Raw genomic sequence first — 27,322 nt, forward strand, 5'->3', positions numbered from 1 at the left:
AATGTTTTCAAATACATATTGTTATTTAAAACAGTAAATACACAGATGAGACCATATATAACAATAAACAGTCAAATGAAAAAAAAACACACAAGAATTCTCTAAAAAATTGTATCTCCTGTATGACATTATTTATACAAGGTGAACACCACAGTCTGCGCTCTCTAGGAGCATAATTACTTGGGCTGTCAGAAGTTTTTTTTCTGTGTTAATTCTGGTCCACCAAGGAACAGGGACAATGCATGGAGCAGAGAATCCTACCTCAATTGTCAACACCACGATGGCCAGTGCTCCAGCAAGGTAAATATATGTCTCAAAGTAGTCCACAACTGCGGTGTAACACCCCTTAAAAAAAGATAGGGAGAATTAAATCACTAACCGCAAAGATTAAGCCACAGCTACATCCCAAAACCACACAACAGTGGAACTGAGTGAAGCGCTTTAAAATTGTGTTCTTAAATCAATAAGAAGGTTTACCTCCAAATCTCATTTGGGTTGCATTACTACATCTCTGTCTGTATGACAGAAAGACAGGCTAAAGCCTAGTATTATCCTCCATTTCATTATAGCAGGTAACTGGGGCATTTCACCTGTCTTTACAACTCTTACTGACAGCTGGTAATCCAAGTGTTTCTCACTTAATATGCAGATATCTTACTGATAAATGTATTAGCATTTTTGTTGGTGCTCATAACATAAATATGTGATAGATGAAAGTGATTGGTTGAGTAGCACCATTCTTGATACAGATAGCTTCCCTGTACATGTCAAACTGAGAAAAAAAACAAGGAATTAATGTACGATACAAAACAGCGAGAGTGCAATATTAGCCTTTCCTCTATGAAGCAGAAGCTTTCTCCCTGTGCATTACTGCTGGTAAAAACCAAAAACAATGTATGGAAACTAGTAAATTCTGCATTTGAGAAACTACTTCCATATAAAGAATAATTAAGAAACTAGAACAAATAAAAACAAATAACCCTAAAAATAAGGAAACTGCTTTTAAACTTTAAAAGTAGAGTAAGATTACGATAAAATTTTAAAAGCAACAATCTTACACTAACAGACCACTTTTCTTTTTAAAAGTCTTCCTCTCAGTCTTGAATCAAATGAAAACCAGGAACAGATTGGCCATGTAACAAAAACAGGGATACAGTGCACATAGCATATTTTGACTCATAAGTTAAAAGTCCTGTAGTTTTTGTGTATTTCAAGATTTTGCTGAATTATCAAGCTGTCCTTTGGTTGCCCTCACGCTAAAGTACATGGAAAAGCACTATGAGGACTTGAAAGGCTAAAGAGGCTCCCATGATATTACATCAGCTCCCATTTTCACCAGTTATTAGTTTATATGTGAAAGCTTTGCATCACCGATCCAGATTTTTATTTTTGATGTGCATTAAATGGTGACCCATTTCTTCAATGCAATTGGACAGATATAGCAAAAACTTGCACCAAATGTCACTGTCTCAATGGCAACAGTCTGTGGCTTGTTTCATTATACACGCAAGATTTACACAAAGGATCAACAGCTGAACTGGCACTGAATGCTTAGCTAAGTAGGTTTTTTTTTGAGAGTTTTAAAAAGAGCTGAGGGGTTCACATAGCTGGAAAGTAGGTATGTCCGAGAAACTGTTTTTGCAAAAGATGAAATCCCAGAAAGAGTCCTCCAGTGTTTGTTGTTTATGGGCTGCTCATATCGTGGTTCAGCGGAAGCAGCCGTGTAGAACAAGAAGGACATGACAATAACGTGTCATGTTCAACAACACACACATCCTCCCATCAACCAGAGATGTGACAAAGTGAGAGAAACCCACAAAGGGGCAGAGAGCCAGATACGACCTACACTACTTCTCAAGTAATCATTTGAGAATCTCTTGTCTAATACTATGTAAATCCCTGACTCTTGTGGACTGACAGTTGCCCCTCAAAGCTGAAGTGTCTGAAAGCGTGGCTGAGCATGTGTCACCTTGTTGTTGCGGAACAGCAGGCTACCCATGAGGCACTCCTCTAAGCTGATATAGGTCTCGTCTGTGGATTGACTGTTCCTCTGGCAGCAGGCCTCTGGGACCACATCATTGGGATTGATGTTCCTGAAGAGGCCATTCTCAAAATCATCAGGACCGTTCACTCCACAGCAGTCAAACTGGAAAGAAGTCCAAAATCACTTTACACTACGTGGTTATAATTGCAATATGAGAACAGTAGAATACTGCACTCCTACCTCTATAAAAGCAACTTCAGGCCTACTGTATATACAGAATAATATTGTAAGGACTTTACTGTACTATACTAAGGACTTCTTGAAGCATAAATGAAGCAAGGGCACTCATGTGAATACTGCTACAGAAAAACTAAAAACTAAAAAAAAAGCCTATGTACAGTATAAAAACAAAACTCTTCAGAGTCTCTGTCAAGAGATCAGTAGAGACTACTTGCAGCAGTTTTGCATTTTCTTCTTTTACTGAGGACCGCAGCAGAATAAACCAGCCTCACCGTGGTCATAATGGCATTCCACGTGGCAGTGAAGACGTCAGTGTTGTTGTAGCCCTGATAGTGCGTCTTCAGCTCTTCTGTAAAGTACTCTCTCGTTAGCTGGCGAGAGAGAGAGAGATGATGCAGACACTGGTAAGTGACCATGAGGAGTGGCAGGATGATTAAGAGTGCTGTCTCCAGAGAAAATAGGGAGATTTTTTCCCCTTTATTGGCGAAAGTGCTAGCAGAGCACAGAAACAATGTAATTCAAAACGTAGGGGAGGCATTTGAAGGGAAAAAAATAGTCTAATTGTTCAAGGTCATGGCAGACCTTAGAGGGCTAACAAGAACCCAAACAAAAGGCACATAGATCCGAATGCTGCTAGTGTGAAACAAAACAGTCCTCAAAATTGATGTCAGTTTGTTTTTCTGATATTTTTAGGTCGTAAATATTGTTGTTTTCTCAATATTAAGTATTACATTTAGTGTTGTTTCTGTTACTTGCAGAAAAAAAAATGCATACACATTATCTCCTCTCTTTGTCACGGTAGACAATATGACACAAAACATGCCTTTTTTTGTTCCTCAGACCTGAACCTCGATCGCTTTGTGATTTAGACCCCCTTTACAAGTGGTTCAGTTTTTGGAATAACACTTTCCAGGTGAATTACAGAAAAGACTCACGTGGTCTCTGAATATGAAGGCAAGAATGGCAGCTGCCAGCTCTGCGAGGAATATGATGAGAATTAGCATGAAGAACTGGAGGAAGAGAGAGAACACTAGTATTAGTGTCTAATACTACACATTGGTCGACACATTTATCCAAAGTAGTTGTCGTTTGTACACATTTATACTGCTGGGTAATTTACTGAGTGAAGTGCCTTTCTGAAAGGCACAACAGCACTGCCTGACATGGGATTTGATCTCACTACCTGCCAATTAGGAGTCTAAAGTCGTAAACACTACTCCACACAGACTCCTTCATGATATTTTAAGACGGACTAATTGCTCCTCAAATGAAACGATTATCTGGCACCAAGACTTTAGATATTCCCCCACCAAAATCATTATTTCACTGTTTTCTTAATCAATATGTTTATCAGGTTTTCACAAAAATAGTTTCAAACAGACAGTGATATACAAAAATACAAGAACAGTATGAATCCCTTTCATCCCACCCTGCCGACCCCTTCACTACTTCACTCTTTCTCCAATTATAAATCCTACAAGATAGATATTTTATTTAAGAAAATAAAAATGTAGGTGTTATAAAATATTGCAAGATAATTGGCTATGTATTTCATACAAAACATTGAAAATACAACTTTTTGTTACAAGATATATTTAGCTTGATTTATTTTTTATTTATGTCCTTACTGTAGTCATCTTCAAAACATCTGGGCTGAAATTCAGTTGGGTTGGCTGAACGGCTTCCTCTCATTTACCAACTGTTTTGTGTTTCTCTGACACTTGATTGTATATATTTTAAAAGAAACCAGCAGAATCCTTGAGCAAAGTGCTTTTCCAGAAGAAGCCTCACAAACACAGCATTATTACGGAGCCAAATGTGTCAAAACCTTTTTTCCTAACAATAAAACAGCAGTGTTTTACCAAGGACGTTGTTAATACACCTACTGTATCAGACAATAAAAAAACACTACAAACTACAGAAGACATACACCTAACCCACTACCCATGTTTGAATAACCACTGGGAATTTGGATGAAATAACTGATTACAAATGGGAACTCTGCAAAAGAAAGGAGGCCAGATGTCTGCTATGAGGTCTGTGCTGTCTCGGAGGGTCTGAAGTGTACTTACGAAGAGAAGTAGACACTTGTTCTCCCGGATCGCCCCACAGCATCCCAGGAACCCCAGCAGGAAGAGCATGGCACCCATGGCCAGGATGACGTAGGCGCCTATGAAGAGCAGGGGGTTGGCAGCCACAATCTCCTGGAATCCCGTGGGGTCCACTAGCACCCAGATGCCCACCCCCAACAAGAAGGAGCCCCCAAGCTGCAAGACAACAACCGGAGCTCAGCACCAGGGAGCAACATGGGGACACACCTGCCTGAGGTCCATCTTGTCTTCCCTCCCCCGCTGAGAAATGCGCACTTTATTATAGTTCCTCACGCTTCACAAAAATTCATAAAACTGCAGTAGCAAAATAAGTAAATATCTTAATTCTGTCTGTTGAGCTAAGGAAGCATTCAAAGCATTCACAGATATAGCTGTTTAGGTATTTGGATAAGTTATTGGCTGCACACAAATCATCCTTTTAAAAGAAGCTGGTATGATTTCTCAGAGCGGCACATGATAGAAGAGAGAAAGGGAAAGGAACTATTCTGGCGGTCATTTTCAATAGGGGGCGCTGTGTACATCCCGCCCTCAAACTCTCCGAAACGAGGGGAAAATCCAATCAGAGCGAAGTTAAACACCTGCCAGCACACCATTATCTGCAATGGGCTGCAGCTAGGAAGACCTTTCACTATGTTTTCTGTAGGAAATGTAAGAGGCTCTTGTTCTTCCTCTCTGGCCTGTGAAACCTGCGTTCCTTTCTTCCTGTCATATCAGCCATCTGTCAGTCTGAGCCAGATGCTTGCATAACTGCACGGCTTCCTGACAGACACTGACAGAAGCCCAGGAGTCTGGGAGATGGAGAGTGGGGAACTGACAGATACACATCGAAAAAAAAACCCAAGGACAATACCTCCCTGCAGCAGAAGAGATTCAGCACTGCAGGCTTTCAGTTATGGTTAAGAGAGGAAAGAGAAAGTTTTGGTTGTGAAGATTTCATTTGGCACCACTCACAATACAGCATTCAACTGAATACATACCTGTATAGCAAAGTCTATAAGAGTTGATTGATTAAAGTTGATCGCATCACACATGAAGAAGGATTGTGTAACTGCATAATACTTATTAAATCGTTTCTAGGGAGCAGCCACCTTTTGGGGGCAATTGCAAACTGAAATAATAAAAATATTTTTTTTTTGAAGCTCCCAAAAAAAAAACTTAAATAAACCTGTTGTCAAACTCATTTCATTGTATAAAATCAGAACATAAATACTGCTACTGAAATAGCAGCACAGCAGGAAAACAACTAATAAAACCAGCTGAAGGCCTTCTTTTAACATGTGTAAAAGAGAAAGAAACAGCCGTGTGCTTTCACAATACTTACAAAAATGAAAAAGTTGAAGACGAACATGAGGTACTTGATGCAGCTCAGACAGTCCCCCTCCATGGCCTTGCTTCTTCCTTCCAGCCTGCCCGATCCCCTGTGGAAATGCAAAATCTATTTACTCAACTAAAGTATCCGAAGAACAAGAAGCCCCTCCAGACCTGCATCTCTTTACGAACTCGAGAATGACAGGGGCACAATGTACTGTCAGCGGGCTCTTGCAAGACTCTCCACATTTGAGAAAGCACTCAGCTATTATCAGCTTAATTAAGATAAAATATTAGATTAAACTAAGTAATTGTATTTTTTGCAACTTGATCCCCAGTGTCCAAATGCAGATAAAATCAATGGAAGAGGAATACACTGGCAACCAATGCTACAATAATGACCTTATCAGAGGTGACTAAGAGCACCGGACTTATTAAGGCCATTCTTTAACAACACCTCTTCTGACAAGACTATCATTGAAGTAACAGACAATATTGTTATTTCATTAAACATGACAAGGATCAATGTATACAGTGAGTCTGAGCTATGTCAAGCTTTTTAAAATAAATTTGATGACCTTTGTCACAGCTGTAAATTTAGTTTGTGCATGAATGGATACAGCAAATAACAACATCTAATCTCTTAGCTAGCAGACATTTAGCTGGAAACTTAATTTTGCTTTTTGTGTTTCACTTTGAGTTTGAAAGGGCAAATCTCTAAACTGCTGTTATCTGCACTTCCTGTTAATAGACAAGATTAAATTATTACCACCAGTTCCTAGAAGATTTACAAGGAGCTGCTGGCCAGTTAATGTGGCACAGTAAACCCTCGGTTTAATCAGGCTTTGCTTTAACGTACTTCGGATTTAATGGACAAAATCTGCTAAAAGTTCATCTAAAAGAAATACTGGATTTTCCCCTAAATGATGGGGAAATGCAAAAATAATAAAACAAGGTAAAATAAATACTACAGAGATTTAAAATTCAGGAATATCAGTGGTGCACTGTAGGGTTAGGTCATTTATTTACGATGGGTGTTTGTGTTTTGTCTGCTTCAGCGAATTTTATACAACATATTTACAACATGATACAAAAAGCTTGTACATTTATGATAAAAAAGCACAGAAACAATTTTTCATAATACAATTGTTAAAATCTGTTAAAAGATCCAGAAAGCCTACATATATAGTGTGTGTGAATATAGACACATTTCTGATATAATAGTGCATTTTTGGACTGAAACTTTCAGTGAAAGCATCTTTACTCAATTGTGTTTATCAGACATTCGGCAATAATGGATACCCCCTTCCCCTATGACTCTGTTAAGGTGTACTGTACTCTGTACACCTTTCACCCATCTGCTGTACAACACGCTCAAGTTCGTATTGCACTAGTGTGAAGAGATAAAGGGCCTGGAATTTGAATCTCTAGATGTCAAGAACCGTGAAGCTGGCAATCCAGCTCTGGAATCAATACAACAAAATTTGGAGAAAGCAAGGGTATTTCAGAGACCACGAACAAACGCCTCCCGTTTCGTTTTAAGGGAGAAAATGACCACGAGGGTGAGCATGTAAGAACACAGCACTGTGCTTCACCTTTCTTAGTGAGGGGTGAAGCAGTCTGAAGCAAATGACTGCATTAGACTTGAACAGTCAGCACTTAAAAGGAGGCTGCCAATTCTGGATTTTTTTTGTTTTTTGTGCAGGACTGTATAAAGCTTTTACCAGGGCTTAGCCAGCAGGAGGGCCCCATTCGTGCAGCCCAGCAGAAAGGAAAAAAGCATCCTTTCTAATGAAGTCAATAGTAGAAGCCCCATGTGTAATAAAAGGCAATCTCTATCTGACAATGCACTCTGTGTAATTGCAGCCCATTAGGGGGCATTTAGTTTAATGAAGGAGAGGCTTTTCATTAGTGCTGGGAGCCAAAGGCATCCTGTACAGTAGGTCACGGCCTCACAATAATTTCTCCATCGCCAAACGGGTCCCCGTGAATATTCCTCATAAGGCTTTCACATAAAACTGCAACCTCAGGGTTGAATTTGTCAGTCACACAGAGATGTACGCCCCTGTCACTTCTGCACCACTTGCTTGTGGAGCAAGTGGAGGGGGAGCTGTGAATGATCAAAACCACGCACACACACAAGTAGTTTTCCATTCTAAAACCAAGGCGCCTCAGCATTGAAAAGAGGGGTTAAAGGAATAAGCCTTAACAAAAACATTTTGCAAACTTTTTCCATAATCATTTGATCTGCTTTCTGAAGTCATCGTCCGTGAAAAGAAAAAACGTGTCTTTCAAGTGGTTCAAAGTGGGAACTTTCAGTTAAATCAGCCTGCCAAGTAATGATATTAACTTGCGAAAGGATGTGTTAATTGCGTTGATTTTCTTAACCTAGCAACAACACGTTTGCAGTAAAGTAAAAGAGAAGGATTTTTTCCAACACCTGCAAATGCCTTAACCACCTTTTCTATCTCTGTAACCTTCCATCCCAGAAAGCATCCCTGAAGGAGGCTGGAGAGACAGGAGAAGACTGGTGCAAACCATCGCTTGCTCAACATGATCACAACCATCCTTTGTTAAAATTTAATTACTGCACAGAAACACTTAACAAGCGTTTATGGGGGTTTAATTGCAGATTAGCATTTATTACAAATCACACCACAAGTGTCAAAAGGGACAGTTTTATCTCTCTTTTTTGTGCCACCACATATGTAAGAGCACGTTTAGAATGTAATGGATTTTTTGTATCATTTGAATCGTGTTTAACTGAATTTAGCTGCTTCCGAGTAAGATAATTCAAATAACTAAAAGGCTGTGCAATCTGACAAAAAACAGTGGCTAGGTTTGGTGCCAGTTTCAGAAGAGCCTTATAACTCAAGAAAAGAGGCCAATAGAAAAATCAACTCCAATGATACCAGGACAGAAGCAAACAGACTCCCTGAGGGAACAGTGTGTTTTCACTCTAGAGAAAGATGCTCTTTCAAGATATATGAGCGAAGTTTTCAAAGATCAACTCTGGTCAAACACTGGCTCTCTTCAGCTCTTTTCAAATGATCTCTGATGGAGACAAAGGGCCTGCTTGAAAACTACTGCAGGTTGGGGGAGATTTGATGGGGAAAATGAAGATCCTTCTTTAGTGTGCGTATAGTGCGTGCTGTTAGACTCTGTATTGAAAATGCTGACTCAGAGGACTGGCCCTTTGGTGCTGGAAATGTGAAATTTTTTCAGAGAGATTGGCAGTAATGTCACTGTTAACAGTGTCCCAATTTCCAGCTCAGCTCACGGCACCAATGTAAGTGTAAGCAGACGGACCCTGCATTCATTACACCAACACAGGCACACAACCGAACTCCTGAAACAAACAGCCCAAGTTTGTACAATCGGCCCTGTTTCCTTCAGTGTGTACAGTGTTCTACGAACCTGCTGATCTGTCATTCATAGGCAAAGAGACAGACTGAATACCTAAGCACATGAATAGTAGAGTGATTAGCCCACATATTGTACAGAAAACGCTACCACATACAGTAGATACCAAGAGTCATGGAAACCAATCTTCTATGGTCTAGTTGCATTGTTGAATATCTACATATGGCTTTAACATTCACATAATGGCTGCAGCACCTCTGAGATGTTGTACCAGATGTGCATCAAATGTAATTCTAAAGAGTTCTATTTTCCTTAGTGTGCTATTCCACCATTTTGAGTAATACCGCTGAGCCAAGCTCCCATCATGCAGTTAAGAATGTTGCAGACCATCTTAGCTTTGTAGCTAATATAGCGTAATCACTGGCAAAAGCAAACTTGGGCCAAATTTCTGCCTTGCATAAGTTATTTGTGGCGACAGGCTCCCTCTCAAAGGAAAGTGTGTTCTTTCAATTTTCAGTTTAACTATTGCAACCACAGAGGCCCCTGATGGCGATCCAAGTACTGTGCCGATAATGTTTTTAATCAGCTGTGGCTCAGACTGCAATCAATACAGCATCTGTGGGGTGTGAAGTCATGGGAATGTGGTCACCATCCCTGTTGTACATTCTGTTATGAGAGGTTGCGTGAAGCACACTTCGTTACTGACTGAGTTTTACAATGATTAGTTCCCATCAGAACCATGTTGGTACAATGTTGTGTGCCTCAGATCATCACAGCTGGAATCCTGAGCTGGAGTAATTCAAAGCCCACAAGAAACCAGAAAGACAGTGGATACTGAACTGGCATCTTTGTTGCTAGCAGCTACAGCCAAGGCTCCTTTATAAAGAGGAAAAGCCCTGTAGTTCGAATCACTGCCGAATTACTGCTGTGTTAGCAAAGTAGTCTAGTCGCTAGTCACTACCATTTACTTTGCAGATTTGTAAAGTATGCCTTTCAAGGTCAGCACAGAGCAAAGAATCCAAGAACACAAGACAGATAACAGATAAATTCCAAACATTCTTCCATAAATATCACCAAATACTGGAGCCAAGTAAAAACAGAAAACCATTATTGTATGTTTTTTTTTATGAGGCACATTTTATCTTATGTAGCAAAGCTCATTGAAGCAAAACAAAATCAGTGCTATTTAAAAACATTTATATTTATGAGCCGAATCTTTGAAATCTTTTGCATCTCCTAACTGCATTTAAATGCTGCAGACTAACGTATACTGGAACAAAATAATTTTCAGCCATTACTCAGTAGTGCTTTTTGTGAGACAGAATGAATTTCGTGTTTGTATTGCTTAGGTTTTAACCCTCAGATGTTTTGTGCTTGATTAACATAAAATCACAGCTTCTGTGTCACCAGCAAAGTAGAAGTAAAAATCAACAGCAATTTCAATGTCTACAGTTTATCATTTTTTTAACATTATGTGGGACCATTTCAATAGCTAATATCAACCAATAAATGTACATGTACATGGAGTTCAACATGGAATGCTGGGGCAGTTTCAAATTTAATTTTTCTGCTTAAACACAAGAAGGTATATGTTACCAAAGGAAATGCACAAAATGTAGTAATATGGTTTATTAGGACAGACGTTTCTTACTATGTCTTTGTAGACACGAAATGTTCCTTACACTTTATACTTCAAGCACACTTAAAGAAATGAATGTGTCTGTTTTTACACTATAAGAATAAACTACTGAGTAAAGGATAGAGATGGCCAGTGGTAAAAAGGGGATTTGGCTGGAGATGCAGCAAGACTTCTCCTTGATGTGAACGCATTATACTTAATTGATTGAATTACTATAGCTGTCTGTCACCTCTCTGCTCTCTTAAGACAGTCCATCACGGAGATACACAGAATAAAAAAGGATGAATGTTTTGAGCACTATCATGAGGACTAAAATATAACCTCTTAAGTGTTCTTGACCCTTAAATGATCAACCTTAATGGTACCCTCTGGAGACACTAGAAGTCAAGATAATTGCAAGCTTTTCTGGTTTGCAAAAGTACCTGTGCTTGCCAGCTTTTCAGGATACTGTGACATAGTTTTCCTTGATGATAAGACACACCATCAGACGCCTACTGTAGAAATCCAGTATATATATATACAGTGAGGACATGAATATTACATTATCTGATGTTTTCTACTTTTTTAATGAGTCTCTTAAACTGTGCTACATACCAAAAAGAAATGAGGAAGGGAAAGTCTCCCCAAGGCTTGCATTGTCTTTTAATGAACCCCCAATTAAGGAGAAAGAGCCATACACTGCTCCTACAGAAGTAGAACGCCTTTGAAGTCAGCTGAATTCTAAGTAGTCACAGTACATCATTTTCTTCAAGTACACATATTTTTCTCTTCACATACAATGTCACAACCCAATGAGAGCGATCATGCTAGCTTTAGTACTGTCTATGTGATGCCAGCAATGATTTGTTTTCCATTTAGGACTTCTTCCAAGCACCAAGAAAAAATAACAATTATTCTTGATCTTTAACTGCACATTATTTGCCCATATTTATAATTTCTTGACAAAATAAACATTTTGACCAAGATATGTACTGTATCAGGGCATTCTGGTCTATGTCAGAATGGTAAGAGACTTAATTTGTTATAAACTTATAAACACTCCTAGGGTGAGGACTGGGGTTAAACAGAGTCCAGCAGATTCACAACCTTCAGAAAGGCAGCTAATGCAGGATGAACAAAGACCCAATTCAGAGAAGAATGCTCCCAGTCTGAATATGAAAACAGCTATGAATTGATTCTAGAGTCTGATAATAGGGGCAGTGGTTATGTATGGCTGGATGTCTTGAGTCTGCGTCTTGTTTTTAAGCATGCCGAGGGTTAGATTTAATCAGTTATGGCACCATTATAGATCATACAGAAATGAAGTGGATGGAAAAGCAAATGTTTTCTTGTGATCTATGTAACCCCTGTTCTGCTTTGTTGTTCATTTTGCACAGCCAGTCTTCGATGAGGCAAAATGAGCTGCAGCAACAGTCTAGAGCTGTGATAAACTCTCCTTGCAAAGGGCATAAGAATGGGTAAAACATCACAATGTGCACATAAACAGGTTTTACCACAGGCTGTACCAGTCTTTATGAGTGATAGTTATTATTGGGGATGCAAGGACTGTTTCTAGGGAGAAATAAGGAGGGGTACCAGCGCCACCACTGACATTGTACTGTAACAGTGCGATATGCCAAGCTCTCATTCTCTTATTAGACACGGGATCGACTCTCGGGAGTGAATGTTTAAAAGTAGCCAACCACACATCGGTATTTTGGGGGATGGGGAAATAACAGAATACCTGAAGAAGCAGTGCTAGCCTCCATGTCACTGTACTGTGCAATGGCAATGAATATTCGACATACAGTACTCAGCCTTATCAACGGATTACCCTAAACTACTATGGCAGTAGATCATGTTCTTTTTTGAGGCTTGTCATGCAAATCTACAGACAGAAAGCATACATGCTATAGAGCAGATGTTCGAAAGTACATTATAAAAAGTAATTAGATCAAAATTGCCTAAAACCTGCTATTTACATCCTTCTGCAGGTTGAGACTCGAGACTAGAGTGCGGGAGCAGATACTGCAAATCCTAATAGCTCCAGCATCTTAATCACTGGAATGAAGACATACACTAGTAGCCCCTGATCTACCTGATCAATAGCTCCTGCTGTTGATCAATGAGAGTGAGTGATGGCTTTCTCTTGCCTCCGTCTCCCAATACATCTCTTTCCAAGGAGCTACTGATTCAACTCAAGTCACAGAGAAAACCTCAGATGTGTTCTCCTTTTTATTCACTTACTTTTCCTGACCAACCCTTGAGGTGAGACACAAAGCAGCCTCCTGGGGTAAGTTGGGGAATGACGATGCACAGATCATCACAGCAACCACATGTTCCCCCGGGCAGCACATTAAAACCCAGTCCAGACAGGGACACCGAGACATCTTAATACCTGCAGCCCTGCTGATGTCTTTTCACGCTTTATTAAAGACTGCTGCTTAACCTTTCCATAATCAAGTCTATCTGCTCAAACAGTTCACATTCACATCTATCAGTTCCATTAAATCACGTAATTATGCTAACAATCACGCTTGCTAACCAGATGTGATAATTGATGCACAATTGCAGAGCACTGGAGCTTTTTTAAATTGAAATGATAAATCAAAACCCACTAAAAATCTCACTGCTGCAAGGAGATCTATTTCAGCAGCATTCATTTTTATGCAGTTGTACAGGTATAGAGTTGCTTTTTCCCCCCCACACAAAAAGGTTGTCCTTCAACCTGTTCCACTAAAAGCTATGAGCAAACACCTTATGCAGAATGCAACGTGTAAAGAAGGAAAATGATCACTTGCTTGGCTGGCTGAATTTCTGTCAGAAAATATACTACTTTTTTATATTAACCCTTTCTTCTTGGATATTATTACAATGTGCCTGGATCTCCAACCGGAGTAAAGAGAGGAACAAATGTTCTTCATCAGAATGCCAAAGACCCCAATAACTTTTCCTCAGCTTCTCGTTGATTATATTCTGATCCTTAAGAAATTGCATAAAAGGCATGTTTGTCATTGAGATTCACATGATTCGAATAGAAGAAACAAAAGCAAAACATTCAAAGCCAGAAAACATAGGGACATTGCTATCAAAGTTCAGAGAGTGAGGAAAAAGTTTATGTCAGGCCTTGTGTGTAATAGCAACAGACTAAATATAAGTCCCTAAGTCAAATATGGCCTTGTAAAAGCTGCTTAGCAGAGAGAACATTTTCAAATTAAGGGCAATGATATTTTTGTTCCTTTGAAATCAGCTCTAACAAAGATGCACTATAAGCGAAAGGCCCTTAAGGGCAGGTCAGAGAACTTCTCAACTGCACCGGCGCATAATGCAAACTACATCTTTTAACAACGTGTCCTCTCTTAAGCATGGCAAGTCCAAATGTTAAAACAACCATGCAGTTTTAAACCAATTATCAGTCCATATTCAAAACCAAATTGTCTTTCTGCTACATTTTACTAACAGATTGGGTGCCTAGAAAATAAAAAGGCTTATTTCTCAGTGCCCAGAAACAACATACAGAAACTGTATAATATTCTACAACCATAGGGTACTTAATATCACGATGCTCTTTCATTCTCACACCAATTCTTTTCAGTAACTCTCCAAGTGATGTGCAGCTACATAAGCATAAGCTATTAGTCTCCTTGGAAACCCATTCAGGAAGTCCTTTGTCTTCCTGTTGACGTCTGTGGCTCTACTGTAACAGCCGTTCCTGCTGATTTTCAAACCTAGGAAGGCAAGACAACTTAGCCTGAGGAGACCATAAAAAAACAGCGTACCTGCACATGGAGTGACATTGAGTTTGATATTTGTTATCTTATTACACTTATTCAGTGATGTAGCCATCTGTTGAAGGAGCTCAGGTTTAATTTCTTAAGGTCCCCAGTAGATATAGGAAATTTCTGTTTCCAAAAGTGGTTAGTCTAAGACTCTGGCAAATCCTGATGTTGCTGCAGTGGTAGAAGTTCTCCAATTATAGAGCACTGGCCAACAAAAGCAAAATATGTTTAAGAGCCCTCTATGGTAACAGCTTTGTTTCTTTGCACCGTGAATGCAGTTTTATATCTAGATATACTTCAAATAATGAAAAATAAAATGGTATTTGAAAGCATTTCTGTTAACACTTCGTGAACACACATTCTGTGCTTGTCTTTTTCTAGGGTACATTAGCTGTAATTACTGGGAGTCTGACATTTACAGTATGTGGCGTCTAATACTGCAAGTAACAAATTGACCAGTACAGCTCCTCAACATCGGACTACAAACTGGGTTCTAATTACTGCTTCGAAATGTGATTGGCATTTATTTGATTATTATGCATATGGACATATCCTGGTTCTGTTTGTAAAAACTATCCATGTAATGAGCTTATACAGTATGTCACGTCACTGTAGTGGCCCTGTGGCGTCACATGTGAATTCTCAATTATCATTTAATCAATTTAATTGATTTAATGAATTAAAATAAAAATTAATTAAATAGAAATGTAGATAATAATCATATATAAGTACATACAGTCGTATCTGTTTAGCCCTACAGCAACAAGAAGAAACACTGAGATTGTTTTCATTACATGAGAAGGCTATTTTTCCATAAGAAACAATGTAAGTAATGTATACATAACATGCAGTACTGATTTTGAATTCTACTAACAGATGTTTTGCACATTATGACAATGCAGGGTTGTATCATATGCGGACATACAGTGCTCAAAGTATGGAAACAGAAACTAAGAGCAACATTTTATCGGCAGTTCATGCTAGTTTAAACACTTACAGAATAACTGGATAACAAAAGTGTTAAAAAAATGCTCTGAAAATTAGTAAACAAATATTTTACTCTTCAGCTTTCATGGTGTACTGCATTGTGATGCCATTTCTTGTCTAAAACCACAGATAACCATAAATGCAAATTGTATATATAGCTTCTACTAAATATCATCTCATTTCTCCTCTCCCCTCAGTACATAAATGAGTTGCAGTTAAGACAATGACTTGAGCACCTCAAGAAGAACAGGCCTGACACAAAGGCTTATGAACAATTAAAAAATGTTTCTCTCATTTCATTGATGTTGATAATGCAACCTATTGTGACCTGCCTGTATTTTAAATCCTATTCTTCCTGTTGTTTGTTGATGTGTTGCTAGCCTCATCAATGAGTCTTTGGAACCTGGTCTTCTACCTGTAGTCTTCTCCTATCACACCTCTGTTACCTGGTCATGAACCTAAAGTGCTTAAAAACTACAGTCCTACTTCCAATTGGCACTTTCTTGCAAAATATTGTAGAATGGGTGGTCACAACTAAATTGCATATTTATCATGCATTTAATGAGCTATTAAAACATTTCCAATCAAGGATTAGTATAAATCACAGCACCATTGCTAAGGTCGTTAACGACTTTTTGATCCTTTTTGACTTTTGCGGTCCAACATTAAGATTAAGCAAGCATCACTGGTTCCTTCCTTCACTGGTTTGGTTCCTGTTTGACTAATGGAAAGCAATTTGTTAATCTTCGTCTTAACTTTTGAGAGTCTTAATATTTTGCATGCTTTGTTTAGATTATTTACCATTGTGGATTTGGGTTCCAATATGATACTCAAATTTACATTAATATTACATTAACACTCACATTGCATGATAAGTGTTTCACCCCATTTGTTCACAGGGAAGAGCTCATAAGGTTTTCTTTGTCAGTGAAGGCATGATACAGACTGGAGAAGGGGAGGCTGGGAGGTTACTGACACCTACATTCTTTCAGGGTGTGCAATATGTTTGCCCATCTGCCAGTCACCAAACACATCACTGCACGTTAGCTGGGATGTATAACACAGCTGACGGCTGGAGAGACAGAGTGATGCAGGCAGCCTGCAGGATCAGACTGAATTCCTCGAAGGCAGCAGCTGACAAGAAGTGTGCAAGCCAGTGGTCAGGCATGTGTGTGCAGAGGTCTGGGATCGAGGTGAAAGGTCACTGTCCAAGCTGTTAATCAAGCATTGTTGTTTCATTAATCCCTGCTCCGAGGCTGTCTACATTTCATTCTGCCCCCAGGGTACCCAGCTGACAGGAAGACAGTGAAAATGAACTGCAGCTTCAATGTCTTCTGGCAGAATTGGGGCTTAGCAGTGCTTTACCAAAGAGTCTTTGGGTCCCAAAGAAGTCATTCTATTAACTGCAAGCTACCAAATTCCAGAGCATACTCAAGCACAGCACCTGCTACATCTGCTCAGAGCTGGACATGTTTATAACACTGGAAGCCACATTACAAAGCAGGGCCTGTGTATGAGTAATACTTTTTAATTCAAATAAATAAGTGAAGTAGCAAGGAATTTGCTGTCACAAATTTTCGACATGAACTCAGTGGGAAAGCATGTATACTGGTGCAATGCAATCAAGGCCTTCAAAGCAAGGGGTTCATTCAGGGAGATGTTTTTAGGATAGCTTGGCATACTGCCTTCTGTGCTCTCTCATGTTTGCTGTTATCATGAGAGTATGTAAATGCATATAGATGCACTCATTCCATACCGAAACGTTCCATTTTAAAAACTTTAATTATTTCAGTTATACTGCACTGCTTCAGGGAAGACCGAAAGCGTTTTGCGTGTTAATTGGTGGCTTATAGTATTGATCTAATTACGCGTTTTCTTCAACTGCAAGACGTTAGAAAATAAGGTGTGAAACACAAAAGGTCTATCAAGATAAGGTCTATCTTGATCTATCTATCAAAATAAGAACTACTAGGTTCTGTAGATGCATGAACTCACTTTGGTTTTAACATTTTTGCATGGCTTATTTTTATTTATCGGGTCTCATTGTTATTCTTCTAATTAACGGTGTGTGTTAGGATGGTATGTGAAGATGTGTTGGGTAGATGTTTATTATTGGCTCTATGTTGCGTATTTGTATTGGTTGTCTTTTGATTGTATGAGCTCTCCAAAAAAAAATCCATGCAACTGGTTGTTATAGCAATAAAGTTTTGAACTTGAACTGCATTTCAGAGATAGGAAACATACGCAGCAAATCATGATTTGAAAATAGATATCTGTTAGTGTCATATGTCTTCCCTTTACCATAAACTGTGCAAGATCTGAAAGCTTATGCTATTCTCCAAATGCAGACACAAAAAGAAAGTCTGCACTTTATGGGGAAAAATAAACAAAACCTGTTACATTAATCAATTCATCCATTTTCTAACCACTTTATCTTATCCAGGGTCATGTGGAAGCCGGAGCTTATCCTGGTAAGCAATGGGCATGAGGCGGGATACACCTTGGATGGGACACCAGTCCATCACAGGGTGCACACCGACACGCACACACTCATACCAAAGCCAGTTTTCCCAACAGCTAATTAACCTACTAGCATGTCTTTGTGTTGTGGGAGGAAAGCACAGCACCCAAAGGAAACCCACATGAACACAGCGAGAACATACAAACTCCACGCAGACAGCATCCTGGGAATTGAACACAGGGCCCCAACTGTGGAAAGCACTGATGCTAACCGATGCAGCACTGTGCTGCCCAATCTTGTATCATCCTGCAAAAAAATCTTATTTTTCCTACAGGGAAAAATTGCCTTTAAAATTCTTTTGTTTGATCCCACAATGACGAGAAATACATCACTGTCAAAATGTATTTATATGTTGCAGTAACAGCACCCCACCAGTTACAGTTACACACCTACTCACCATTCTGCTAACTCTCTGTCTTAGCTAGAAACTAAATGCAGAGAGGAAACTGGTCTCACAGAGGCCCTCGTAGAGATTTCGTGAGATGTTTTGCTAAAATAAACAGAGCTATAAATATCTTTGATTAGTATTTATATCTCTGATATTTATAGGAATGTCTTTAGGCAGTTCTAGTTTTATTACACTTTTAGAAAAAACCCAGATTCTCCATATTTTAAGCAATACTCACCACTTTTAAAATTATTTCCATAATTTATATTGACAGAAGTAAAAAAATAAGTTTAAATAATATAGTTAAAATGACTCACAATGAGTTTCTCTCTTTCCAGAAACAGAAAGCACTGAAAGGACATGTGATTTATCGTCTCTCATCTTGAATAATCTCTCATCTCACTGGTCGTCAGTACACAGGTGAAAGCAGCTGAGGACTGGCTGTGTTATAAAAGACATCTTATAATGTTACCGCTTGCATAAGTGAAGTATAGATGGTTAGCAATAATGTACCCATCACACATAATAAATGCAAGGCTCACGTGTTGCTCAACAAACAACGATGCCCATTCAGAGTACAGGTGGAACCACTGCCTTGGCATGGTTTTCCTGAAGGGCAACGTGCAACTCACATGTGTAGCACTGCTGGGATTGGCTTGAGATGCCCAGGGTATCCCGAGCTGCCCATGCAACAGTGACCGCTGAGATTTACAAGGTTTGCTTGCGGTGCTGAGACTGATGTCATTCCTCCAGCTGAAGTTCACCCTCCCCTGTGGGAAATGTAATGCTCACATTGTGTACAATGGCAAATGGCCCTGAAAAGTGTGCTTTTCAGAGGAGAGCCTGCGCTGCCCTCTTCCACCCCCAGCCTGGTACAAGGATGGAGACCGTGAGCCCTCTAATTGACATCTGGTGGTCCCTCACCAGGAGGACAGAAAAAAAAGATCTATTGAGCTATTGATTCTTAGTGTTAAAAGACTGTAATGTGAAAAAAAATACCTGTACAGATTTCTCTGATCTCTCCAAGATAAGCTGATCCAGAGTCAGTTCTTTCTTGGTTTCCTGGCCTCTTCTCTTTTCATGAGCTGTAAAAAAACAGTCAGATACTCACTATAACTTATAAGTCACTATAAGTTAAGTTTAAACAGAAGACTCATCAACACACACTGACATATAATTAAAATCGTACACCACACAGCAATGGACTCCTAGAGGAATGCAGTTTTAAGAATTTAAATGACAAGCTTTACAATCAATTATTTATTGTCCGCTTCCTTTCCCAAGATGATCTGAAATTATACCAGCATTTTATCCCATTGAATATTTAAAATAATAGCCTGAGGGCAAAATTAGCAGTGAAAAATAATACCTGGATGCATTTAATTGAACCAAACAAGAGCTTTTGTGTATAAAGGTAAAATATTTATGCCTGCCGTTGGATATTAGGATCTGTTTTTCTTCTTGCCTAATTACCCTTTATTGTTGCATGTGACATTTACTGGACTCTGTGCTATTTTTTCTAAAGTAAAACTTGGTTAGGAATACAATTCATTAATTATTTAACATTCTTCTGGCAGCAGAAAAAGCTTTGTGTTTTGCAGTCATTTACAGGTTGGTTTACTATTTGTTTTCTTCTAATAAAAACAACCAAAATGAAAAGCAGTGAAAGCTAATTACTGGCTGGGATTACTCTTTTTTCTTAAAAAGAAAAGTATACGCATTGCCATCTTTGTAATTCACTTTTTTCCAGTCTGGTCAACTAAGTGGTTTCCTTTCAGGCTACCATTCTGTCTGGGAAACTCTGAAATGATTATTTTAACTCCTTTATTCTGGGGGGCCGCCGCCCATAGGTCATTTGTGTTCCTGATGTTTTGTTCCATGAGAAGGACTTACAGGGCTAATCGGCACAGTTTAAGCTTTGATCTACAGTATTTGTCAAAATATAGGGGGATCAACAGCCCGTGGTAAGTGCAAAATTAATGCATTAAAAATTGTAAAAGAAAAAACGAATAATGTTGGCAAAGAAATAAGAACAAGAGTTCTTGATATATTTGCTCTAAAGAGTTTAGACAGATCTGTAAGTACTTGATGCAATCAGAATCGTAACATTTATATTTCTTGACAATTGTTCAGTAGAGAACCTAAGACAAGGATACAGGTAATTCCATAGAATTACTATCGAATTCCTATAGCTCCAAAGCGCCCTGGTGTTTACTTCCCTGAACTCACTGAACTTGGCTGCACTTCTTAAAAATAACAGAGATGCAGAACAATAGGCAGAGGTGGTAACCCTAACAAACCATGACAACACAATGCTGTTGGCTGTTTCAAACAGCCAACATCTGTGCAGACCTGGAAGCCCACTTCTGTACTCTCCTGATGACAACACATTGCTCTGTTTATCTGAAACATGCAATCACAGCTTTGTTGGGTAATTCGTTGACTGCAGACATGCTGAAGACCGTAATGACTCATTTGATGTAATTAGAGATAGCAGCACAGTCAGGGGTCAGTGAATGTTCACAGCAACCCCAGGAAAACAATTTCTTTCAAATGGTCTGTTCTGAGGAATTGAGAGGGAGAAAAAGAAAATGAAATAGTGGAATCAATGGAGGCTACAGGTTTATTCAGAGAAGTGAGACAGGAAATAAAAACAGGAACAGTCCATTTTCAGGACTGTTATAGCACCGGAATTCCCAATACAGATGGAAAAGAATATATAAAATATCTCTGAAACAAGGAATCATTACAGATTTTTATAACTTATGAACAATCTTTTATTATTGCATATTTTAAACAAGATTCCCTTTCTACAATAACATTTTTCTTTCATAATGAACTGTTTTCACCCAGTAAAAACATATCAATTCATTGCACAGAGCCCTGTTTTGTGTTTCTTTATCTGCTTTCCTCATCTAGAGGATTCTGTATTCTTAAAACTGAACTATTTGTGTTGCTGTAACTGCCCATCATTGGTTGTCCAGTACCACAGTGCTGAGCTTATCTGACTCTCTTACATTGTACAGGCCTACATTGATGAATGCATAAATAAATAGGAACAGTAAAATAACTAGATAAAAACTGTGTTCATATAAGATATCCTGGTGAGGGGCAACATGGTGTGGTTTCCATAGCAACGGACACTGAGCAAAATGAAGTACCAATAAAATCTAGTTGAGTGGCTGAAGGAGCAGGCAGCACTATACTGCAGATTAAAGAGCAGAAACATCCAATATGCTGCCAGAAACGCAACAGAGACTGGAAAGGTCACAAAAATTGCATATCTGACCAGATAAACCTGTGAAATTAAATTGTTTGGAGAGACCATCTTTGAAACCAATATGGCCCTCATTCACTAAAAGACAGTTTTGCATTATCACTGCCTGGTAGGGGAAGTCACATTGCATGTGAAAATTAAATAGTTTTGTCTGTCCTCACTAAGTGAAATATACATACAATTAATGCATGGTTAATGTATAGTTGCATAAGCCACTGCATGGGAAACCATGCCGATTCGTAGACAAGGGTCCACCAGCAAGCTGGAAGGTTACGCACATGATTAAACAGAAGAGCACTGAATGCTGCACTGCTCTCTCCACCCGCCTCCAGCGCAAATGAGGGATATCATATGACAATGAGGGCTAGCACAAACTGGATAAGCAACACAACGGCCATACAAACAAATGAAACAGAAAAAAACTGGACTGATACAGAGTATTAATTTAAATGCACCATACGGTATATATAACTTGTTTTTAGTAAGGGCAATTTGTCAATTTACATCACCATTTTGAGACTTAGAAACATTAGCACAATTAGAGGGATTGAAAGATTAAATTGGGTGCTGAGAGATATCAAATGGTTTCTAAACAGGTATGTTTTGAGCAGGTGCCAAGAGCTAGTGAGGCACATGCTCAAGTGGTACCTCGGTTTCTGTGGGTAGTGCATCCTACCACTGAGTACTAAGGATGGAATTGAGAGAACAGAGAAGGGGTACAGCTAGCCTGGCATTACATTAGGAGCAAACAGGGCAGGAGGAGACAGGGGTAGAGAAAAGACGCTGAAGATTGGAGGCAGCCAAAATGTGGTTCAGACAGCAGTGTGTGAGAGGTACAAATGATGTGTGCAGCAATAGGGAAGCAGTGGGAGGAATACAACAACATCACTTTATTAACCCTTTACAATTTCTTGCATTAGGAATTGTCTTTTTGCATTCCTTAGCTTGCTCTCCATGAGACACACAGACAGGGAGAGAGCCTGGGGTCAGAGCGCAGGGTCTGCCATTGTACGGCGCCCCTGGAGCAGTTGGGGTTAAGGGCCTTGCTCAGGAGCCCAACAGAGTAGGATTCCTCTGCCGGCTGCGGGATTTGAACCTGCAACCTTCCAGCCACAGGCGCAGATCCTGAGCCACAGAGCCACCCCTCTGCCCGAGTAATGGTGTACCCAGAGAAAAGTAAAGAAAAGTGAAGGCAAGCCAAATAATTCGGAGAGAGTAAATGCTGGTGATAACATTGGCAGGAATGAGTCCAACAAAGAGTTACAACAGTGTTAGAAGGAGAGAACATTGGACAGAATAATTAATAAGAAAAGGGAAATTTCTGCAAATGGTGCTTAAGAAGAGTCTGAGCAAAAAGTATTAAATGTATTGGGACCAAGAGAGGAAAGGGTCAAGAGAGGTTCCTGTTAGTGTAGAAAGGGGGAAAGAGGAAAATAGATGGAGAGGTCCACAGAGGAAAGGAAGAGAATGAAAAGGAAAGTCAAATGAGGTCGGATTTGGGGAGGCTGAGTTTCAGATGGTGGGAAGCCATCCAGGTTGAGAAGGCTATGAGACTGGCAGGGATGCACTAAGAGAGTGACAGTGGAAGGAAAACAAGGGGAAGACTGAGCATCCTGAGTACTATGGGAAGGAGGACACAGGGAGTGTGTGTAGAGAGAGGACAGTAAGAGACCCAGAACACAACTTTAGGGACAGAAGTGGAGAGAGAGGACGTAGTGGAGGCTGAGCCACAGCATGAGACTCGGCATGCACAATCAGCGAGGTAGAAGAGGGGGTGTGAAAGGGCCAACAGAAGGATTAAAACATAGGAAGAGGAGCATGCGATGACAGTAGCAGAGGAAAGCAGTTTTTCGTCAAGAGTTCCAGGTGCAAGCAACAGAGAGGATCAAGCAACAAATGCTGCAAGCAGAAAATGGGAAACTGGTGGAACACTGCTCTCTCGAGGGTAGCAAAGAGCAGGGGAAGAAGGAGAGAGATCCATTGGGGCTGAAGATAAGCTGGCAACTGAGTAACTTGAGTGTGAAGGAGGAGATGAAGTGTTGAAGGAGAAGTCGAAGCCAGAGAAGAACTTAAGAACAACTCTGCTGGGAGAAGACTGAATGACAGATTGAAAATAGGAACGTTTGGCACAAGAGAGTGCCAAAGAAAATGATGAACGAAAAGAGCAATAAGGGAAAGGAAGAGGGTAATTTCCATTCCTTTGTAGCTAAACACAGCCTGGTTCTGGCATAGCATGGAGGACAGCCATGGGACAGGAAGTGTAGGAGTTTTCAAGGTGAGAAAAGAACAGAGTCAAGGGATGAGGTAAAAGCACACAATAACCTGGAAGTGGCATATCACCATTCAAGGGGTATTCTGGCACAGAGGCATTCAATGATAATCCCACAGGTTGCAGCTTCACACCATTGACTCCTCAGCTAGTCACAGGTGCCAAACGCCTAAATCTGCAGTTCCTCTCTTACTTAGCAGGATTATTATTGTAATAACAAATCAACAGTCAAATAAAATGAGTCTCTAGTGAGTTATAATCTCACGATGGCCTGCGCTAATCTTAGACAAGGCGTCAGTATGTGGAAGGTGAGAAAGCGCAGAGGAAGACAAAATCCGGATGAGAGGCTGGCCAGTGTGGCGAAGCTGCTAAGGGAGATCCAGGCTGCAAAAAGAGTAAGGATTCCCAGAGCAAGATAGGAGGCTAAAGTGAAGATGAAGACAGCTTTGTTAGAAACTGATTGACATTTCCAAAAAGCACCTGAAATGATAAAATGCCCGGGGTTTAGGAGAGGAAGGAAATAGCATGGAAATCAGATTGGAAGAGATGGATCCTTGTCAGGCATCCTGAGGTCGGGAACGAGAGGACAACAGGATTTAGGAAATTAGTCATAACAGGGAGGAACACAGCAGAGGAGGAGCAGAAAGACAGACAGGATGATAAAGCAAGAGTAGTGAGAGTAAGAAAGGGAAAGAGAGGGTCTTCAAATTATGCAGAGGCACAAAAGAAGACTTGTTTTGTTTTTCAGTCTTTTCTGGGCACCAGAAAAAGCATAAAAAAGAACAGAGTCTCATTATGTAATATTAGCACTAGATTGCAAGGTACCTACACAAATCCAGAAAACATGTATGAATACTGAATATTACTTAAATTTTTGAAAAACCGATGCATATAGAAAGAGCATCTAAGTATAATTATCTTAGAAACATATTGTATAAACTGTTTAAAAATATTCTATCTAAATATATTGGCATGCTTTGGATATGAAATTGGCACTTTACTCCATAAATGGCTTTGGTATGTACAGTACATTACACCACAATGTCTCCTTTACCGTGCTCTTCTGCTTTTTTAAGTTGAAAAAAAGCAAGTGCATACATAATGTGGATAAGTAATATACACAAAAACTGTAAACTAAGAAGACAAAAAACAATAGCAGATGCCAAGGGTATATTGCTGTTCTGCCCTTTTTTGTACCCTCTTAGTTTTGTGCCACATCACCTCCATCTTTCCCCAGGTAATTATGGACACTGCCTGGTTTCATTAGTCCTTAGCTTTCGTAAGCATTGAGAAACACAGTGAACTCAGCACCCTACTGTGAACACTGTCTGCACATTACTCATCTCCTTGAGATGTCTTTTGCGTGCATTAATGGTCATTATCATTATTTATTAGATGGAAATAATTCAAACTTGGAACTATGAGGTTAATACTCTATGTGCTATACGTTAGGCTAACAATCCTGCCGTTAATGAATACCGAAGGTGTCCTCAATACATAATAAACGTTGTCACGCACAGAACATATTCTTGTCCTTTAGTTAATGTGATGTTTGGGTTTGTGTCACATAAGATGTAAAACGACATCTGAAGTGTTCAATTATAGACTTGGGGCAAAGGTTGAGAAATTTGTGGCATTTAATTTTTTGGTCATGATAAAAAATGCGTCATGAGCCATAGTATAATGCTTTCTGTGACCACTACTAAACCATTCACTAGTCTGTCCTGAAGAAGAGCGCTCCGATTCGCCATGGGTTCCCATCAGAATTTCTTTTTTCCAGTCCTCCCCTGCGTGCCAAGCAATCATTCAAACAATAAAAAACAAACAAACACCAGGGGGATAAACTTGAGTGTAACAAGTTTATTCATTTCTTTTTCACACTATGTGTTATGACTAACTCTTCTTCTTGCAAAAAAAAGTCTCTTTTTGCACAAGTAGCTTGGCCATTAACGTGGAACCTCAGAACCATTCTGTAAAAGATGGATTTGAGAGCACAGGGGCAGTAAGTCATAACCCAGCTGCAGAACCGCAGAATGATATATCCTCTACAAGGAAATGCCGGACTCGGGAATACTGCCTCTGTATCCAAGAGAACCTGAGGAAGCTGCAGCCCAGACCGGTAGACCCACTTCCTCTTTGGGTGAAGATCACAGGATTCCAAGTGAACCTGGTTGCTTAGCGACTTCAGTATTTAACTTTCACCACATTAGCAGTGCTTAGTTAAATAAATTAATTAAGATAAATAAATGAAAAGTTTAAGACAACTTTAAATCATGACACAAGACAAATACCTGGATTATAAATGAATAAATTCCTGTTAATGACTGGCAGTTAAGGATTTAGCTTTTTCTCAGATTAACCCATTTTAGTGTGGTATTAAGCTTTTGTATTAAGAATACAAAAGTGATCAAATAAAAATTGGGCTGTAAACATAAGCTGTACGTGCTTGTAGTATAGTTTAAATCAGTGTGGAGTTCTTGAAAAGTACAGTATAATTGTGCCTTTTACACCAGAGATAACGTTTTTTTTTCAAAGAACATTCATACATATTGTGTGGATATAATTTTGCAAACAGATTGAACAAAACACAAAACATCAATGGCAATTTTCAAGTACAGGTGCAAAATGTTCACAATTTAATCCACAAATGCTTGGTTTTTCTCTGGTTTTCCAGGAATGTTCCCAACAGGTTTTGAAGTTAAACTCCAAGCGTATTAAAGTATTACTTATAAATCTGGCTGATCTCATTTGCAATACTGCTGGATTCTTGTAACCTCTCTCTTCACGAATGCAAAACCACACCAAAAGCTGAATTTGCCCTCTTAGCTTATTGAGGCATTTCCTCCAAAGTAGCAGTTGCAAAAGATTTTGTTTTGTTATCCCAGAAGGTTCAAAGACAGGGCTTCAGCTTTTAGTTATATTTGGCAGCCAAGCTGAGAAAGCATCAATCAAACATCGGGGAAATGAATCAGTTCCACTTCTGCAGCCAATTGTGCTGCTGGAACTCCTGGTAAGAAAATGCCAACAAGCAACGTTCCCCTTGAAAATGTGCTTACAGGCTAAAGTGTGCCACCGTACTAGATGCAGTTGACATCATATAATCCAGGAGGCACGAGGACAGCGAGAGAAATTAAAAGGCTGCAAATCAGGACTGTCCTTTCAGCTTTACATGCCAGCTGTGGAGATACAAACTATACAAACTGTCTCTCATGCTGCACAAACCAAGTCTTAATGTCTCTTGCTATGTGTGTTACTTGATTATCATAGAAGTACAATGACAGACGGGCTAATCTAAACTTCAAACATTTAAGGCTATAATAACTAGGCTAAAATACATTTTTATTTAATACAAATAGCATTCCATACTCAGTTTACGTTGTGCCTTCTGTATGTTTGGCAAAGGAGTGCCGGTGAATAGATGTCTTATTTTTTCTGTCAAAATAAAGAATCTGTTTTTTAGAAAAGAAATATTAAATA

At 39.4% G+C, this 27,322-nt stretch overlaps 1 protein-coding gene across 2 annotated transcripts in view; it reads right to left on the reverse strand.

Annotated features, from left to right (window-relative positions):
• The window catches only part of LOC102688830 (tetraspanin-18B), a 53,037-nt gene that overhangs the window by 1,151 nt on the left and 24,564 nt on the right, over positions 1–27,322 (reverse strand). For both annotated transcript variants that reach the window (XM_006642478.3, XM_015338472.2), the window contains 7 exons: positions 19,299–19,384; positions 5,657–5,753; positions 4,297–4,491; positions 3,160–3,234; positions 2,497–2,595; positions 1,970–2,146; positions 262–345 (listed from right to left, as the gene is read on the reverse strand). In XM_006642478.3, the coding sequence (XP_006642541.1) occupies positions 262–345; positions 1,970–2,146; positions 2,497–2,595; positions 3,160–3,234; positions 4,297–4,491; positions 5,657–5,719 (693 nt within the window). In that variant the 5' untranslated portion in view covers positions 5,720–5,753; positions 19,299–19,384. The remainder of the gene's footprint in view (positions 1–261; positions 346–1,969; positions 2,147–2,496; positions 2,596–3,159; positions 3,235–4,296; positions 4,492–5,656; positions 5,754–19,298; positions 19,385–27,322) is intronic.

The sequence above is a fragment of the Lepisosteus oculatus genome, chromosome 21 (genome assembly GCF_040954835.1).
Source record: "Lepisosteus oculatus isolate fLepOcu1 chromosome 21, fLepOcu1.hap2, whole genome shotgun sequence".
Classification (NCBI taxonomy): Eukaryota; Metazoa; Chordata; class Actinopteri; order Semionotiformes; family Lepisosteidae; genus Lepisosteus; species Lepisosteus oculatus.